This window comes from Opisthocomus hoazin, chromosome 9, assembly GCF_030867145.1.
Source record: "Opisthocomus hoazin isolate bOpiHoa1 chromosome 9, bOpiHoa1.hap1, whole genome shotgun sequence".
Lineage (NCBI taxonomy): Eukaryota > Metazoa > Chordata > Aves > Opisthocomiformes > Opisthocomidae > Opisthocomus > Opisthocomus hoazin.
In genome coordinates this window covers 21,558,606-21,579,436 of record NC_134422.1, presented here as the reverse complement: position 1 = coordinate 21,579,436, position 20,831 = coordinate 21,558,606, and the positions used below count along the sequence as shown (strand labels likewise).

Below are 20,831 nucleotides of genomic sequence, written 5' to 3'. Positions count from 1 at the left end.
ACCATGTAGCAAACAAAATTTTTCTTCTGAAACAAAGATAATTCTTCACTTCAGATGTAAAATATCATTGAAATTATGCATACTGGTTTGCAGCCTTAATAGCTAGATAGTTTCTTTAACATCTGTCTTTCCAGTTGTCTCAGTATACCTGACATGAGAAAGAGGTTTAAGCATCATGTACACATAAACTTTATCCTACTATAGAATAGTTTTAAATAGGATTAATAACCTGAAGAGTGCAAATGCAAATCATATTAAAGATGTTTCTGAAAGCACACAGCTTCAATGTTTAACTTTTCGCAAACCTATTCTTACAATGGGTTTTAATCACCACTCCTTATTTCTAACATTTTATATATTCACATTTTGCTTTCATAGCACCTCTTGATAGCCAATAGTTTTTCATGATAAAAACAAAGACAGAACAATTAAATACAATAAAAAATGAAGTCTTTATTCTTTTGGCTCAACTGTAATGTGGTTTACTGTTTTTTATGGTAATAGCATTTTCCTGCATGCAGTTCACCAACACACAAGTCAATATTTTTGTAAAAGGAGGAGTCAACATCGAATTTTTGCTTGTGTAGGAAACACAAAATGTCCTGATGTGATCAATTATACAAGTCTCCTATTTAATTCCTGTGGAAAAAAAACATTGTGGATCCCATATTATATTTAGAACAGTTCTAGTGCAGCATGAATCAACAAGAATAAGAATAGTCTATGTAAACAAACACTGGTAAAGATTTCATGAATAAAAAGACTACCTTGAAACTTCTGATGCAGGCAGTGCTAGAATTTTAAACAAATCTTCCCCACCACATTTCAATTACAAGTTATGTCTATTTGGAAGCAAGTGCATTTTGGACTCAGTTTGAAACTTATTTCACATTAAAATGTGTGCAAAAATACAGTACTAATAAAAAAGCAGAAACCTAAAGCTACCCCATTCTTTACTTTGTTTCTTATTTTGTGAAGTTCTTGAATTAAAAAGTGCTATGAATAGAAAGTAACAAAAGTGACCGTGACATCAACCTGAAGATAATTCTCATTTCTTATTTTATGTACAAAATGCTGAAAAATAAAATAAAATGGTATTTTTTACAATATTTATATTTTCTTAGAAAATTCTATCCATGTATTTTTCAACAGATCAAGCAGTTTGCAACATATCCTGTACAGTCTGACTATGCACCGTACAGTAGTCACTTAAAATTTCAGAATGCAAAGCAAGAAGCTCTTAAATAGCTGCAAACTATTGCTTGATGTCATGAAAGAATGATGACCGATTGAACAAGTTGTTTCACTTAACCACTGAGATACGGCTTCCCATATTAGACTTTTAACAGTGGAAGGAGTAAAATTACAGCAGCAAAGGCAAGATAAACATGCATCAGTGATAGCTTCCAAACTATCTATAATGGTACAGAATACTTCATATTAGCTGTTGAAAACTTGCAAACTACACTTATTGTGGTACATATTTGATGCAATAAATATTGTGCACAGGTCATTATTTGTTTGCTCAAACATGCACCACAGGATAAAATAACTATTTACACAGACGGTACTTTTTTAATCAACACATACAATGTCAACCTTGCTGAGAGCAGAAGATGGCTAAACGATACTGCAGGGTGAAGCAGAACAACTTCATAACTCTTAAGTTTTGCGGGTTTTTGGTAAATTCAATTTCCCAAGTTCAGGTAAGCCGTTTTCTACAGAAGAGTACTTAAAAATGGACTCTACGTCCCTCAGTAAATCTTCTATGCAGAGTTCGTTCAACTACAATTAAATGACTTATGAAAAAATAAAACATCTGTTCTGTTATTGTAGACTCTATGGGACTTTACAGGCACATTAAGATTTGTCTGGATGAGATATTTGATGGATACTGTTATTAAGCACCTCAAAATATAGAGCCACCCTGAAACATGGAAGGAGTCAGACTCTGCTGCTTTGTGCGACGTCATGTTTTTCCATGCATGAACTACCAGTGCAGCATGCCTTCATGCAAATCACTTCTGTCTGTACATTATAGAGAATCCGAGAGTAGAACACCTGGTTCTCATACCCCCTGCCCCAACATAAAACCCATTTACAAAAATAGTCACATATAATAGTAAACAACCTGTGAATTAAAAAATGATAAGTTCACCAACACTGATTTTTTGTAAAAATATGGCAAATGTGGCTGTTGAAATGCAAACAGTGGATACAATTTTTGTACTGTGTGTTTCATCTTAAACACAGAGATTCATAGGTTCGCACCTTTTTTTTTAACTGGTCCCTACAGTCTGACTGGCCATTTTATCTTCTCTTCAGCAGTGTCAGCTGGTAATAAAAACAACAACCTCCTGTCAAGATGTTACCCTGTTTTACAGAGTTGCAGTTTGATGACGAGGGGTCACTGTCTTGTTATAGGCACTGACCTTTTATATATAATATATATAATTATATATATATTTATATATGTAAAAACTGTCAGTTTGGCATGTACCTCCCACGGGAGTCCTGTCGACACAATACATACTTTCTCAGGCTGTGAACAGTTTATCAAAAACAGAATTCTGTGTTACTTTTTGCTTTCCCTGCTGTCTTTACCTTTATCTTCTTTTTCTGATTTGTCTTTTTCATATTTGTCCTTGTCTGGCTTTGTTACACTGTCATAGGATGGTGGGGAGGTTGTGGATGGGGTCATATCTGTTTTTTCTGGGGTGGAGTTCTCATTTAGCTTATCCATAATTATATCTTCTTTTGTGGGCAGATCATCCTCATCTTTACCTTTATCCTGATTAAATATACATGAAACTTTTTTGACTTTTTGCCGTAAAAGATGACGTCTGAAAGCACGCTGAATAATGACAGCAGATACCTCCTCCTGTTTTCGCTTTAATGTGGTTGTAATTGGTTCGTAGGAGACTTTAGAAGGATTGGCTGCCATAAACCGATCTTCCATCTGTATTCTGAGGGCGTCCATCTCCCCACTCTCCCCCAAAACACGCTTTGTGAAAGCAAACAAGATGTCAAGGCAGTGAATTCTGTCACCGCTTACCATGGGCAGATCCATTGCAATGAGCTGGACTTTGTTTGGTTTTGCTATCAGAAGAGGAGGATCTAACGAAGCTGCAAAATCTGACAGCTTACTGAACTCTATGAATTGTGTTGCATCAGGATCAAACTTCTCCCAGACTTCATAGAACATCTCAAAGTCATCCTCGCTCAAGGGTTCAGCGCTTTCTTCAGTGGCCACACTGAAGTTCTCCAAAATGACAGCAATGTACATGTTCACCACTACCAGAAATGATATGATAATGTAGCTGACAAAGAAGAAAATCCCAACGGAAGGGTTGCCGCAGTCGCCTTTCACAGAGCTCCCTGGATGATCTTTATGGGGGTCACAGTCTGGCTCCCCACTGTTAAGGATTGGGGCTAGCAAACCATCCCAGCCAGCAGATGTGGTAATTTGAAACAGGCAGATCATGCTGTTGCCAAACGTTTCAAAGTTGAACATGTCATCAATCCCAACTTCCCTCTTAACATAGGCAAAGTTGGACATGCCAAATATCGCATAGATAAACATGACCAGGAACAGCAGCAGGCCGATGTTGAACAAAGCCGGAAGGGACATCATCAAAGCAAAAAGCAGAGTGCGGATTCCCTTAGCGCCTTTAATGAGACGCAGGATTCGACCGATTCTGGCAAGTCGGATGACTCTGAATAGCGTAGGGGATACAAAATATTTCTCAATCATCTCCGCTAAGAACATACCTGTTGAAAACCAAGTTAAATTAGTGAAGAATATTATCACATTGAAAAAACACTGCTGAAGGTTTATCTTACAAACATTGTAAGATGTTCAATAACTTTAAGAAGAATAGGATATTTAAACAGATTTTTGAAATTAGCCATTCAGTTGTTTTTACAAAACTTTTACAGTCTGGTATGCTTTGGAAACACATAAATCCCGAAAGAAATTCTGAAGTAATCTGCAGGGTAATGAAAAACTGCATCAATGACATTTCTAAGTATTAACTGTATGACTACATATGCAAACAGTCACAGAAATACACATCAATCTTTTATAGGACAAACTGATACCTAGTATATGTAGACTAGCAAATGCTGAGACCAGAAGAATAGCTTTCTGTTTAACTGTAACAAAATGATCTCAGTTAATCTGAAGAAAGATCATATTTATAGTAGTATTAAAATACCGTGTAATCAAGTTATGGTATTCAAAGAAAATACATACGTTTGAAGAGAACTGCAAATTCTTAATCACACGTGAAATAACGTGACCACAAGTTTAGTATAAATGACACAGCAATTCCAAACATAAACAAACTGATAATAAAAAGGCTTCTTAGAACTCACTGAAGAGTAGAAGAATTGAACATTATAGTACGTGCCTCAAAGCAGAAGAATAACTACATCCTGTTTCCATAAAAAAATGGCAAAATTAATTTGCATGTTAAGGAGTTCTGAGAAGTTAAAATGGCAGAATTTTTACTCAAGTTCTTTCAGGTTTTCTGCTCTAGACAAAGCAAAGATTAGTGGAGCCATGTATTTATTACTACATCTGCTTCAGCTTTGCTTCTCTGGCGGCTCACTCGAGCTCAGGCATAAAACCTCTCAGGATCAAACAAAACCCTGAAGTGGGCTGAGGGTTTTACACTGCTGTCTGGGGTGCTTGCATGCTAGCCTAACAACAGTCCCACACAGATTTTGCTCTTGGATTTTGGACTGCTGGACTCTTTTCCTGCAACTGCCACTGTTAGTTTATATTAAAATTGCCTTTCACATGTGTGTTTGTTTCTATGCTGAGGACTTTCTACTGAGTTCAGAATAAAAATCTAATTTCAACTAATAGAAAAGTGAGACTGTATGAAACCTATTGCTAACAAATTTCTTACCATGGTGTTTAGTTATTTTATGGACAATATGAAATCAGAAGAAAGAAAAATTGTAGTCAGACTTTCTAGTGACAGTGTTGAACCAAAATATAAAGAGACTTTACATGCCAAAAATGTTTCAGTTCCCACAGAATTAGCCATTTCATAAAAATGAATTGCTCTTACCTACTATGGAGAGAATGACAACCACAAAATCAAAAATATTCCAGCCTATAGTAAAGTAGTAATGGCGAAGTGAAATCAATTTCAGGACACATTCTCCAGTGAAAAGTACAATAAACACCAGGTTAATCCAATATAAAATGTTTTCCATGTCTTCACTCTGATCATCTGTTTCTACCATCATTGTGACCATGTTAAGGCAGATAAGTATCATGATACTGATATCAAATGCTTGTTTGGTTACGAAATCAAAGACCATGCCTTGGAATTTGTTCTAGGAGGGGAAAAAATAAGATTCATTATGATATGCATTGGGTAAAATTTCTTTTTTGAAATTTCTACAAAATATTCAAATCTAGTATGAATGGAATTTCATGTCTTCCATGAAGTCCTCCATCTGGATGAATTTTCCAGTTTGTACATGTAAACACAAATTAAATAAAAATGCAGCCACTGTGTTTGTAAGCATTAAAGGGATGATTTCAAAATAAGCATGGTGCATTTTTTTAAAGACGCAAAGGAGACTTTACCACCCTGGACCAGTTCACTGTAACCTTTTGTGACACAGAGTACTAACTAAGCTTAGCTTGGCAAAATTTGAAAAATACTAAGCACGGGGTAGATGCAAGCGGGCTGAGAGAACTTCATTTGCCAGAGAACTTACAAAGTTTTCAGTGCCTGAGTTCAACCTCTTCATGCTACCAAAATAACCTTTAAAACAATATCTTGCATTTTTCAGCTACAGAGAATTTACTGATGGCTGGACTGGCCACTGAGCAGGTTCCACAATGCAAAGTAGAAGTGTAGAGCTGGAATCACGCTCTGCCCCAGGCAACCCCGGCTCTGCAGTGCTAGGGTAGCTCTGCTCAGGAGAGCAAACCATTGTGTGGATTGTGCAACAGCAAAGTGAGGTGCAAAACGACTTTTTTCAGGCAGTGATACGGTAACTTGCCCCCCTGCAGCAGTTTCAGTCTTCCCAGATGACTGAAAAAGCCTGTGCCCTAAGGCTGTCGCATATTTTGATAAATACACTGCCACACTTAATTGCTCTAGTCAAACCAGTGTTTTGAAAAAATGCCACATAAAATGTCATTGCCATCAGCAGAGAGAAAATGGGGGGGGGGGGGAAAGGAAAGGAAAGAGCCTCCCGTATTCAGACTATAAAAGAGAAAAAAATTGGATTTCCAATGAATAAGGCTTTTCTGATATCACTTGGTTTTTTAGCTTACAACTTAATAAATCCTAAAGCATAACTGAAACAATCCCATTTTTAAATAAATGTAAAAATAACAGAAAATATTTTTATTCTTACTGCTGGTCGAGGTATAGGCTTTTGTGGTTTCTTTGAACCCAGTTTTTTCATTGCATTGTAGTATTTCTTCTGTTCTTCTGTCATAAAAATGTCTTGACCTCCAAAGTAAACCAAAGAGACAAAAACTGGTTACAATCACCTATCTGTACTGATTACTTACAAAGATACTGAATAGTAATAGTCACTCTTGTTCATATTCTCATCTGAGAAAATTGAGGACAGACACAAAAATCCCCTTTTATCATGATTATTAGTATTTTGGTAACTGATGACTTTCTTTACATATTCCACTCAATATTTAGGATTTTTTGTTTTTTTTGAGAGGCTCTTGAACTTGCGTTGTTTGGGGTAGACCTCTGCTTTTCATTGGGAAGAAGGGAAGTACAGAGGACAGAGAGGTGCTTTTTCTTTGTTCTGCTAAATTCCATCAGTTATTACAGAGACACAAATTAATAAAATATTCTAATCCCCTTCTGTTTTTCCTCTAGATTGTGGCAAAATTTCAGAGCTGACATCTATGATACCAAAAGAGAACTAGAAGCTATCCAGACGGTCATATTTCACAACCGCTTCTTCTCCCTCCACTGGGGCAGGACTTGAAGCAGGAGATGCTGGAACTACTATGTGGAACGAGGAGAGGAAAAAAAGCCAATTTTTCTCCTTCTCAACCCATTACAGCACATGGATCCAATTACAGCACTTCCACCACTTCAATAACACTTCGTGTAGCCCGATGCTTTAGTTAAGTTCTGCAGCTGAAACACTGATACCTTTTGAGGCAGTGTTGACAAAATACAAGACTAAAGAGAGTACAAATCAAGATAATACAATGTTTATTATCAGAGTTCAGAAATCTACACTGCTGGACTCTGAGATGTGAAGGTAGTATAGCTAAGAGGTTTTATAGCTACATTTAGCTATTTGACTGGTTAGTCTTTTTATAAGTCTATTATAGACTCCACCCCCAAATCCACATCTTTACAAAGATGACGTTGGGTATTTCACTAACCATAGGCAAACATATGTTGTCACTTGTCCATCAAACCCTCATCAAGCCAAATTTTAAGGTTTAATAATTTAACATATTTAATGTGTAGAGCACATATTAATCTATAATAAAATGAAAAATAATATTTTATGAATAAAGTTATTGTGTGTGGACAAAAAATAAGCATTTTTTGGCTTCTTTTCAGAATAATGCTGAAGTACTTATCTTCTTTTTCTGCTGGTTGAAATTGTCTATGATGACACCAATGAAAAGGTTCAAAGTAAAGAATGATCCAAAGATGATAAAGATGACAAAGTAAAGATACATGTATAGGTTATCTTCATACTTAGGCTGATCCAAAACCTGCAAAAAATGCATAGAAACTAAGCCTTAGTTTAACTGTAAGAACAGAATCAAATATCTGCTGGATAGAATTTAGGGCGCTCTCACTCTGATCTTTGCTTCTTATGGTCAAATTCCCACATATCCATCCCACTGATCTTCAGTCTATGAAGGCACATTGTTGACTAAGAAATTTGCTATCAAACTTGATATTTCACTTTTTAAAAAAGTAACTGGGCTATATGAGTGTAGAATAAATACTGAAGACACAATGGGTTTAAACCAGTATAGCACCATCTGTCTGAGTCTATAGACAACCAGAAACACCAGCTTGTAAAGTTGAAAACTTTTCTGTATATCTCGTGCGAAGCTCTTGACGTGGGCTTGTGGAGCTTTCACTGCTACAGGCGCTTAGGAAACTGCCCTCAATTCTGGAAGAGAGTCATCCAAGCCATGTTTAGAGCAAGCATATTTTCTTGGTACAGCTATGCACATTTACTATACTACAACAGGCCTCCCGCTGTGAGCGTAGCTTACCAAAAATGCTGGAGCTTTACCAGTAGAGTTTATTCAGTTGTCTACTTAGAACTAGAGGACAACTTGCACCAAGGGAGCAAGGGGAAGGCAAAAAGGTAAGAAAATGTACAGGCTGAGTTAGGGATAGGAACTGCGCCCTGAAGAAAGGAGTCAGGCGGCTTGCAGAGCACAGTGAAAGTCTCAACTTTAAAAAAAATGATCAGCATTACAAAAAATCACCTCTAAGCTGTGTATCGATGCCTGTTTCCAAATGTAAATAATGCCTCAATGCACATAATGAGAGGAGAAAAAAACATTTCACTGCAATAGTTAAGTCTGCTGTGGAACTGAGGAATTTTGGTCCAACTGTACCACAGAGAACATGGAATCCTTTAGGACTGCTCCTCTGCTTTCTTTGTCTCTTGTGTTATTCCTGTGGTTTCCATTTTCTTTAACTACAACAACTCCTTATTCTCTCATTTTTACTGTTATTTCTGAAAGATGTTAAAATTACATTCTTCAATCTTGCAGCTCATCCAGTCAAAACAAATGGAGTCAAGGGACTATACTTACATTACGAGAATCCACAGCTGCATACATGATATCCATCCATCCTTTAAATGTAGCCTATAAACAGAACACTGGTGTTTACCTCATGCTTTTCCTGGAAAATGGCTTGTCAGAAACACTGCTCAAGAGCTGAAGACTAAGTGCCTTTAGCACTCATCATAAACACCAGCACAGTTCAATGTTAACAGATTACTCTTGCCTTCTATTGTATGTTTTATTAATGTATGACAATTGCAAGCAAATTCTAATATTTGACTACAGAGAACACAGCATCTATTAAGAACTTTTATCAATTATGAGTAATATCTGATTTTCTATGTATGAGCAAAGTAAGTGTACTTGATATAGATTCAATGATGTAGTTAAGGTGAATTAGGTTTGAATTATTTTTTTTTCCTCATAGTCAGCATAGCCTCTATGCTTTGTATTATTTCCCACACTTTATAATTCCAAACCAAGAAGTGAGATACAAGATTTCTAAATGAAAGAAACAATGAAAATTACTTTTTACTGTTACAAGTAAACAATAGAGACATAGAAACAGAAATGAAGGAGTGGTGACTTACCACTTGAAGCAGAGAAAGATAACCAAGGCCTACATTATCAAAGTTAACCTTCACATTCTTCCATCGGGCAGTTTCATTGTTTTTTATGAGCTCCTCACATTGACTATAGTTGTTGATTTGGCTGATATCAAATCTTTCATCAGTTGTAGTGTTAACACAGTAGTAAAATTTTCCAGCAAACAGATTTACTCCCATGATACTGAAGATCAGCCAGAATATAAGGCAGACAAGAAGCACATTCATAATGGATGGAATCGCTCCTAAGAGGGCATTCACAACCACCTAGAGTACAAATGAAACCAGGGAGAGATCACGTAAGAACACAGGCACCAGTATCTTACAAGCCTTTCTTAAATGTAACGCTCTATTTTAATTCTACTATCTGTGTTACACTTTTATAATTGTTGAGAGTAACAAGTAAGAAAAGCAGTATAGGGGAAAGATAAAATGTTAACATAATTAGGAAGAAAACCATAAAAACAGTAGCAAATGGTAGCTTTAAAGAATGGGAAAAAGAAGAACAGACAGGTAAAACAAACTGAAAAAAAAATCAAACAGAAAAAATCACCATTTATTACTTCTTTTTAGAATGTTTATTTAATGTATGTCTGCAAAACCATATCCATAATATTTCTAATGACTGACTGTATCAAATACAACAAACTTTTTTCTATTACATGTTTACTGAATAAACAGTCCAAATCAGTATTACTGAACAAATTTTTCACTTGAAGTAATTTTATGACTTTTTTAAAATAAAAGAAAACTCAGGGATGTATGCATGTTCATTTGGGTGGTTGTATATAAAATCAGAAAAGCAGACATGTTCAAACCAGGAAACCAGCTGAGTATCTGAACACAAAAAAGCTGGTAGTGTGCAGGCAAGTGGCAGGTAAGACTTGAAGAAGGAAGAGACTTGATTTAATTCCCAAATGAATTTTAGGTAAAATCGGCTTCAGGAAAGAAAAACATGAAAATGAGTTTGTGTATGATGATGAACAATGATTAAAGGCATGTCAGAACAAAAATAAAATAGTAAAGAAAATAAAATCAGGGAGAAAGTAGGTCCATTATGAATGAGAATGATTTATTTCATGATGAAATTGATGAGCTGCTAGATTAGTTAATTCCTATTTTAAATCTGTTTGCAAGTAAGTCTAACAATACCAAATTTAATAACTATGGAGCACTGCCGCCAATTTTGCCAAAACATCTGCATCAGATCCTTAGAACCTACTGAAAATTTTCTTTTAAATTTGCAGGACATTAGGTATTACATAGATGAGGTTATTTATAATTCATTTAGTTTAGATGATGTAGATATTACAGCAGATCCTCTAGCACACTATGCTATTTGTTTCTATTTGAAATACAAGTATGTAGTTTAAGCCTGTAAAATACTTTGGCATTACATTTATATCTACAATTAATAGGTTCCATTAATTGCTTGTAAAATGAGTCATCTAGGTGGATCACCTTTCATTCCTTGCCATTTTACAGAACAGAAAATAAAACCTTTGAATGTTAGAGTAGGTAATGAACCACCACCATGTATACCATGTAGTAGACTTGAGCTGAAGGACAACAGAAATAATTGTTTTACTTGCAGGGCTCCATTCTTGCCAAAACGATACCTCTTTAGGGTGAGACATACTTCACACAATATTAAAGATCCTATAGGACTTCAATGAAATTGTTGTTCTGTTAAATTTAGGAGCTGGATCAAATGAGGTTCCTTTCAATGTAAATTACTGTATGACTCTATAAAAGCACAGAATAGTGGATGAAGTCCAAAGTTACCATGGTTTTTTTTTTTTTCCATGTATTTTAAACAACATGTAATAAGTGTTTATTTCTGATGGGGAAGTTAAGTATCAGCCAAGCAGAGAGGATTACCTGACTAATGGATAAATCTCTTCTGACTATTTCAATAGTTGACAGACCTGTACTCTCAGCTTTGTCAACGACATGACTGTGGAAGCCTGTGAGTAGTTTGACCTAAACAAATTAATAGTTTAATAATAATGCTGAATTAGTTTGAATTGGAAATCCATGAACTCACTGATTTTAGTGGGAAGTTTGACTGGAATAATAAATGTCGACATCATTTTTTCTCAATTCGGGAATATTTGCCAAATATATATTAGTTAATATTTTTACATTATTGTTATTTACAGTTATCTCAATTCTTCTACTTAAAAATACAAGCAGATTTCTTAAATGTAATAATATCATCCATCAGGAATAATTATTGAGATATAAAGGGATAATTAATGAAGTAAAAATATTTGTCCTCAAGCTTGCAATCTCATTACACCCAAGAATTCTGTTCCTTCTTCTGCTACAGCTGCAGGTTCAGTTATGTTATTCTTTAATTGCTGGATTTCTACAGCTGACCTACTTTCTTTGTTTTTAGTCTGAGTCCTGAAGCTATAGCAGGACCAGCTTGTAATATGAATCATTTGAAGACACTCAAAACATACTGTTAAGCGTTGCTGAAAACACTGATCCACACACCTCCTCGCTTCCATTGGTAGGAAGGGTGTGAGAGAAAAGAGCAAGGCCTGACAGCAAGTGAAAGTAGGGAAAGCATTGGAAAGACATTAAAAGCATTGTTTACTGGTTAAAAAAAAAGTATTATGTGCCTAGCACCATACAGCAGTCAGTGATACTGCTTGGAACAGAGCATAGACAGATTAATTGTACTCTCATAGGCTACTTTCATGAAGTCCCAAGGGCAAATTAAAGTGTATTTTCCCTAGCAGCAGTAGTGGTGGGCAGATGCAGGGGAAACAGCATGTTTTCCATAAGGGCAATGTTTTCTATTACTTATTATTTTGGGCAGGCACAAGTTCTGATCCTAGAGAATAGTATGGATCAAAATAGGTGGATCAAAATTTTTAGATGTATAGAAGTGAATTTCTTGTTTGTACATAGGAAGGATAATGCTCACTGGAAGTATTTTAAGTGCCCATGCAAATATGTGCACCACACTATATTGTCATATTTTCAGTTCATAGATGTTAAATATTAATGAAACTACTATGTTATGAACAGACATAGTAATCTTCTCACACTAATTTCTTAACCAACTTGAGCTACTGTATCTTTAAAGACATTAAGCCTGAAATGAATTACTTTAAATAAGGCAAAATTTGTTATATCCATAGGAAATATTCAGTGGTCAATTGCCTAACTAATAAAAATACAGGTCGCATTTCTAGTCTGAAGTTATCTAACTTCATCCACTACTTTTTATTGTATCTTTTGCCAAAGTAATAAATCTCCTCCTTATCTGGGTATTTTACAAAGAGATACAGTTAGCAGATCAGGATCAAATCAGTAGGTAAAGTTTATGGCAACACAGAAGTTATGGGATTGAAAATTACCCATAAACTTTCATGATAAAGTGATCGTTTGTTCCTTGCCCCATTAAATTACCAATTAAGTGACTTACTGTGTTTATAAATTTTGTACTATTTTGTATTTTTTTTGCTAATCATTCTCATATAAAAAAAAAACCATCAAAATGGACAAAGACATTAGCTGTGTTTTTTAGCAAGATGTTATGGGGTTTTTAGATATGTTTTGCTTCAGCAAAGTTCCAGAAGTTTGTTGAATGCAAGAAAGTGGTATTTTCTATTTGAATTTATAACCTTTCCTCAAAGCCTGTTTCCTTTTTGGTTAAAGTCTTTTACTTTCCACGTGCATAGAGCACCACATTTTCTTCAGAAGCGCACCAATTTGTAGTTGACTTACAAATTTGTTAATCAGCTTATCATCTGGGGTGCCAAAGATGAGTGACTGCAGTAGGGAGCTCACACAAGGATCCCTTTTAATTACAGAAATAGGGTTTCATCTCAGGTGCATCTGCTGATTAGATCTACGGCAATATGTCCAAGGCAGACAGATGGTCCCTGAAGGTGTAAGTCAGATATCTTCTTGTAGCTGGAGCTAGAAGTATCTACCATCTTCAGTCATTGACTACTGCCCCTAAGACAAACATTCCTATCTTTCATGTCATAGCAGAATACATAAGGTCTTTGTCCATTTTGGTGCACTAAAGAAGTGATCTAAACTAATCAATGTGACTTTGCACTGGAATAGACTGCAAAAGCCCATTTGGGCAGTGGAGTGTCTCAGCTGTGGTGACTGATATGGTAATAACAAACAGCTGGGGACAGTAACTTCTCAAATATACCCAATGCTGTCAGCGAAAGTCGTCTTATATGTTTTCAGGCCGCTTAGTGCTCCATAGATTATCAACATTTTAAGATCAATATGTAAAGCAGTAAGTGACCAATTTAGGCCAGAAATCATACAAGCTGCTCAATCTTTGATATACTAGAAAAGTTGTCTTAAACAGAATGCAATAGTTCTAATCTGAAAGAGCAAATATATTTTAACACTGCCAATTTACTTACTGACATAGGAATTCATTACAAAACTTTTAAACTGTTACAGAAATTCCCAATTAGTATTTCCAGAATAATAGGTTAAAAGAAATTTGATAGACTACGCATGATATTCTATATTTGTATGAAATTCATGTGCATATATATGCGTGTATATGTGCACAGACTTTTATGAGGAAGTATTGTTTTTTTAAAACTGTTCTGACTATAGTAGGATTTATTTGTATGGGATAAATTCAGTTTTGTAGTAACTTTGCATAGATCCATGCAGTTGATAAATCCTTGGGCCCTCTAGGAAAATATGAAACAGGGTGAAAGGCCAAGGAGCCTAAATAAGTGTAACAATGTGTGCAATAACCCATGAATTCATATAAGCAGATGAAGCCTTTTGCTTATATGTTAGTGATAAATGTAAAATATATAGCATGATAGTGTAGCATTTCTGCATGGATTTGTCGTTGATTATTCTGCATGCATTGTTTCTGTGTATGCATGCATTACTTCAGATTCTTTCATTGTGTCTTACCCTCATCCCTTCAAATCGCGACAAGGCTCTTAGAGGTCTCAAAGCTCTTAGTGTCCTAAGGGATTTAATCGCACCAAGTTCTGAGTAGCCCAAGGCATTAGCTGTTAAGCTAACCAAAGAGACCTACACAAAAACAGAAAGGCAATATTGCTCATTCATCTTGTATATCCTTTTGATCCATATGGTGGGAATGATGTGTGCCCTGAACTTCTCAAGAAGATTCAAGGCTGGACCTCTTTCTCCAGGAATCCCTCTGTAATGCAGAAAGATCTTTCAAGTCAGAGAAAGTAGAATAGAAGTATATTCTAGATACCTGTTGATGAAATCGTGTTGGTAGAATGGTATAAAAATGCCTTCTAAATTCACATAAACCAGTCAACATTTGGTGGTATTTAAAGAAAAATGAAGTCACATGCAAAAAGAAAACTCGCAGAAGTTGGGTGAATTGGAATAGTCAATTTAGGCCAGGACTTCCCATATCTTCAGAATTTGATCAGAATGTAAAAGCTCTCAAAAACCACATCCAGACCTGGCTTTTGGTCAAATGTAATTTTTTAGTGTCCAGAAAATCTTATTCAACAGCCATAGCTACCACTGCTGTTCAGATTTAACCAGACTAATAAAGACTGATAACCAACTCTTTGTTAGATAATGGTAGAAGCTTCATTGTTAGGCATATCCACACTTCATTACGTTCCCTGTGACTCCTTTAACCACTTCATCAATTCTGGCTTGCATAACGCTGGTGTGGTCTGCAGGCAGATGAGTAAATAAACTAGAATAGCTGTAAAATAAATAATAAAATTATCTTTCATCAATAATCCTTAGAAATGTATTTATAGTAAACCATTGGGAAGGAGTGCCCCTAGTACAGAAAAAAAAAAAACAAACACTCAACCATCCATTGGGGATGGAAGGGAAATGAATGTGTGTTATATGGTTAAAGATCTGTAGAATTCCAGTTGTGCTACCCAGTACTGTGCATACATTGCTGAGCATGTAGGCTTGAAATTACAATGCCCTTCTTACTAGGTCTCCTTCAGACAATGTATACCTGCTCCTTGATGGTGCAGCCTTTTGAAAATCGTTCGAGAACCCATTCTAAGGGAGCTCATCTACAGTTCTCCAAGTGTCTCTTTAAGGTTGCCCATGTGATGCAGTGAAAAGTGCAGGATTACTGAACAGTAAAATGGAACTGAGAGCTCCTAGCAGTATTTTCCTTTCATATTACACAGAGTAAGTGACAGGACACTTAAAGTAATTGGTTAGAATGTTAGAAACCTTTAAAGAAATTACTTTGAAATATTTAAATTCCGTATACAGCAAAAACTGAAGAGGATGAACAGCATCCTAGCATCCTTTCCATACTGTGAAAAAAAATGGTAAAAAGCATGATTTCAATAAAGTATTACTACTTCAAAAAACTAGCGAATATCAATAAAACATGTCTAGAGTAATAATATATCTAAATATTTTTTCTTTTCTGAACAGAATTATAAACCATGCCACAACAATAGTTTTAAAATAGTTTCCATTGAATAAAACAAAAGCTTATCCTGAAAACATAATATTCTGATTTTTAGAGCCTGTCGTGCAGGACATGAAAAAGAATACCTACATCAACAATCAGGAAGTCCAGCCAGCACCACGCATTAGTGAAATAGGTTTGAAAGCCATAAGCCACCCATTTTAAAAGCATTTCCAGAATGAAGATGTAAGTAAAAACTTTGTCAGCATATTCCAGCATGGTCTTGATAGTTTTACGTTGCTCTATGTATATATCTTCAAATGCCTGTGAAAAAGATTTTTGAAGATATAATTAAATGTCTTTACAATTTGCAGTGTGGTATATAGTAGCCAAGAAAGAATTTGAATTGAAAAGATATATGTGATGATAAGGTATATATCCTTCCCTTAAGCACAGCTTTTGCTTTCACTCTATACTGTAAAGTCTTTTCATAAAGCTGGGTCCAAACACAATATTCAGCTTTCAGCTGAGCTGAAGAGTGATCCACAAAACTTACTGTAATACCATTCTCCAAATCTTATTTTCATTCATTTCCATGGATACCAATGGCTTATTTATATAAGGATTTCCTCTGTGGTAGCTACAACTTTGTATCAAAATTATATGAGGGATTTAATAATGACTCTGTGATACAGATTTTTTGAGGAACTAATAATTGAAACCAAGCTATACACACTAACTCACTGAACAGAGATTAATAACTCTCTTTTCAAAAGAAAACATCTACACTGACAGTGAATCCCTGTGCATTGACCCAAGTGTAGCAAGTACATTATATTTTGCTCCTGCTATGAGGAGGTAATGACTTCAGTACTTACTTGGTGCACCTGTTTTAACACCAATCTGGTAAAATACCTGACGGAATCACATTGGCAACTTACATCTCAGTTTGACAATTCAAGTTGCTGTCAATAAGTTCCTAGCTCAGCTGTGATTTATTTTAAATGTGTATAAGACAAAAAAAAAAGATATTACTATTAATATGAAGACATGTGAATACCTGTCTGATAGAACTAATTTCTTATTTCCATTAACACTACATTTTGAACTTGCAGAACAACTTGTTCATAGCCTGTGAGCAAACTTACGCATCCTACAATACATGCCAAATACTTGTTGATATATGTTGACATTAGAACATCTATGAATTAGATATTAAATTCTGATCTGCTACCTGCAGCTCTATAATTAACTGTATATCTAAATGTTTGCTGCTTAAAATAGACACAAGAGTTCCGCACTGAATTTACCAGAGCACCGCTGCTGAGAAGAATCATGAAGACAATGAAGGTCTCAAACCAGTTGTGTTCAACAATCTTATAGCAGGTTTTCCTAAGATTCCACCAGATTTTTCCTTTCCCATCTTCTACGCTGACTTGACAGCATTTGAATCTCCGCACACAGCCTAAGCGCAATAATAAATGTTGAGATGTCAGAAGAACGTAAATATCGCAACAAAGAGAAGTAATTTGGCTTATTTCAGTACTACTGCAACAGACGCCTGCAAATAAGTATCTCCTATTTGAGGATTTTCATTTCAATATTTGAAGTTAAAGCTTCATAATTCTTATAATACCTTCCAAGGAGAGAAAGGGAGCATGAGAACAGTACACCTATGGCAGTACCTCTGAAGGAGTTACTAATACAAACAGCAAATACAACTATAATCACAAAGCTTCTTGATTTTTAATAAAAACAGAATTCAGCCCAAATCAACACAGTTAGGTCTAATCACCTTGCATATATATATATTTCTCTTTGCCTACCTTCTGTAAAACAAGCCTCTGGCTCCAGAGCTTCTTCAGGTTCTGCTTCTGGCTGTTCCCCTTCTGGAGGCAGTCCGATATCAACTGTGCTGCCTTCTGATGAACTGGATGCATTTAATTTCTGTGAATGAAACCCCACATAATTATTTTTTTCAATTTAATATATTTTTAATCAAAGTTCATGTTTGAAATGCATACCAAAATATTTTGCATGTATCCCGTGTTCTGACATTAAAATAATTTCTTATCTACAATCTATAGTGCCAAATTGCTCTACTACAGGTGAGGTCACAAGATTAGAAACTACATCGTGTGCATTTTCCCTACTGAAAATATTTTGATATTTTCATACAAGGAATTGCTGTAATTATTAGACTACTACTCTGAGCCACACATAAAAATTCTGAAATGAAACTTCAGTAAGTTAGGAATAGGTGCCTTCCACACGTCGTACTGTTTAATTATTCCAATCACGTGGCTGCATTTTAGATTTCACTTCAGATAGCATGTGTTAATACAAATAATTTTCCAACGTCATGACCAAACCAACAGCAAGCTGCACAGATGTATTTTCATGTCTCAAGTAAATGTCACTCTGTCAAGACTGTAAATTCTATAAAATCTATAAAGTTTGAATATAAATTTTTCATTTCATTGACATGAAAACACATGTTATGAGTTAGATAGGACAGTTTAACTCTCTTTATTTCCAAAAGAGCAGCACATTAAGAGCAGTAGCTGATATTTTGCATTCTCACTTGCCAATGCATTTTCTGAATTTATTGTGCATTGGGAAACTACTTATTACTTTGGTACAGTACACATACATGTCCAAGCACTATAAAAGCCAAAAAAATCTTTATTTTTGGAAGACTAAAGTGAAAACAAATGCTTTTAAAACCTTGCTGTCATAAAACAATCCTGCACCAATGAATCATACTGATAATATAATCCAAGTCTTCAAAATTATTCTTTCACACCATCCAATTATGTTGGCAGCAGACAAATATGAGTACTATAATGAGTAAAAGTAGTTTGATCACGGCATTCTATGACTCTTCTAATGTTATCACTATATGGAGTATAACATCAGTAAAATGGCTGCATTGATAAGTAGCTAATTTTATAAAGGGAATGATGTAAGCAGATTTAGAATACAGTCTACAGGGAATTAACATTAGACAGAGAGATGGTCCATGGTAACCTTAAAGATACATCTTTGCTGACACTTCAAACTTAAGTTAGAGGCATTATTCCTTTAAAACATGTTTGAGAAGCTCCAAATTCTATACTTTTTTGTAAAGGAAATGTAAACAATGTTAGTATGAAAATATAGAAAGCATCATAAGACTTGAACGGAATTTTACAGACAATATTGCAGACAATATTAAGTATGTTCTTCAAACAAAAAGAAGATTAATTCCTTTCTCTCCCACTCTGATTTCATCGAATCACACCGACAATATATCATGTTGTGATTCTGACATAGGCTTAACTTTGATTTTTATGTACCATGGTATACTATAGCCCACATTTTAGAGGAAGACCAAACAAGTGCAAACATTTATTGTAGGGTATCTTATGCACGTAATTTCAATGAAATCTGCACACCCATTTCCTTTATGTTTCTTTGAAAATCCCAGCTTATATATTCATGTCTCATGTTTGTGCATGAGCTTTAGCATCTATGAGGTTAGGTCCAATGTACACAGACATGGATGCACACTTTTCTGCAGGTTATTATTTACAAATTTCCCATTGCAACATATTAAAATTATAGATAATGCATGACAGTCTGGTCATTGTGGAATACTGCCTCTAAAATGGAGAAACTGGAAAGTATGGGGTAAATACTGTAGTCCTCAAGTAAGGACCACAGCACTTAAACATCAGTGGAAGTCACTCATCAGTTTGAGGAAAGGCTAGAAATACCATAAACACAAAGTACATTCCAAAAAACTTTATAGATGGTGTTAAAAATTAATATTTATGAATACAATACAGTAAATAATTTTTAAACTGAAAAATGACTATCTGTTTATTTTATGTAGAGTTTTCTTAAAATGTTGCTTGCATCATTCCGGTCTGGACAGCATTTCTAGCAGAATGCTGTAGTAGTAGCAGAACAAACAAAAATTATGAACTGGTTAAACCATAAGTTTGAAAGACGTACTGTCAAGTCTTTTACAGGAAAATGAAGAGTTCAGTAACTCAGATATTAGGCACTTAGTTTAATCAGCACATGTTAAGAAGGGGTAATGAATTACTATTACTGAAATTGCATAAGACTGACAGTTAAAATGGAAGATTAGAGATATCCACTAAAAGAAGAGATCAAAAATATCAGGTAGAAAAGGTAGAAAATGATCAGTAGAACAGTCAATTTTCAGCAACATCAGGAAGCCATCTTTATTTATGTGGGGCAATATGTACGGTGAGTTGTATCTTACAAGTCTCTTCTCACTGAAAATCTGGTATGCTTCTTTTAAAGAGCTGTAATAATAATCACAGGAGTTAAGCTAAACAGAAAAATCCTAAATTGAATCAACAGCAGCTGACACTTAAAACACAACAATTAAATGCCTTATATCCTACTGAGTATTCAGTTACTCTTCTGTTGTTGATGTAACAGTGTATTTCCTTAGCATGCTGTTCTATTACACGTGAATTCAGCGCCAAGCTGATCAGTATATGAAGAAGCAGATTATAAAAATTATTCAATAAATTCAATCTGTAATAATTCAGTATCATTTGGGGAAGAAAAAATTAAAAATTTTCAACATAATTACTTCTTTTTTTTCTTTGTTATTTTTAATATTGAATTTATTGCATGATGTTCTACACAATATTTATAAAAATTATTATGCATGACAAACAGCTAGGAAAGTTTTATGATACAACATCTTTAGATTTTACTAAATCATTTAACTTCAATATGCCAGGAAAACTTTTCAGTAACAATCACATTATTTCTACAGCAAACTCCTGCACTGGTATAAAGAAACTGACCCAGGGATGTTGTACTGATTTCTATCTATTCAACACAGAATCACCTGGGAATGGACCATGTTATCGCTGATTATGTTTTGTCCATATGCTTTCATACATAGCAAGACTTTTTCTACCACTTAGTGTGACTTGCCAGTGTTCGCACTTGTGGAATCCAGCTGGATAGCTAGACTACCCCTAACTGCAGACCCAGACATGTTGGGCATGCAGCTTAT

At 35.1% G+C, this 20,831-nt stretch overlaps 1 protein-coding gene across 5 annotated transcripts in view; it reads right to left on the bottom strand.

The window, feature by feature from the left end:
- Nucleotides 1-433: 433 nt before the first annotated feature.
- LOC104329051 (sodium channel protein type 2 subunit alpha) overlaps nucleotides 434-20,831 on the bottom strand; it is a 78,767-nt gene continuing 58,369 nt past the window's right edge. For all 5 annotated transcript variants that reach the window (XM_075430562.1, XM_075430565.1, XM_075430560.1 and 2 more), the window contains exons 18-27: nucleotides 17,608-17,728; nucleotides 17,092-17,246; nucleotides 15,932-16,105; nucleotides 14,314-14,436; nucleotides 9,373-9,654; nucleotides 8,810-8,863; nucleotides 7,604-7,741; nucleotides 6,391-6,495; nucleotides 5,082-5,352; nucleotides 434-3,771 (exon numbers count right to left, since the gene is read on the bottom strand). In XM_075430562.1, the coding sequence (XP_075286677.1) occupies nucleotides 2,576-3,771; nucleotides 5,082-5,352; nucleotides 6,391-6,495; nucleotides 7,604-7,741; nucleotides 8,810-8,863; nucleotides 9,373-9,654; nucleotides 14,314-14,436; nucleotides 15,932-16,105; nucleotides 17,092-17,246; nucleotides 17,608-17,728 (2,619 nt within the window). In that variant the 3' untranslated portion in view covers nucleotides 434-2,575. The remainder of the gene's footprint in view (nucleotides 3,772-5,081; nucleotides 5,353-6,390; nucleotides 6,496-7,603; nucleotides 7,742-8,809; nucleotides 8,864-9,372; nucleotides 9,655-14,313; nucleotides 14,437-15,931; nucleotides 16,106-17,091; nucleotides 17,247-17,607; nucleotides 17,729-20,831) is intronic.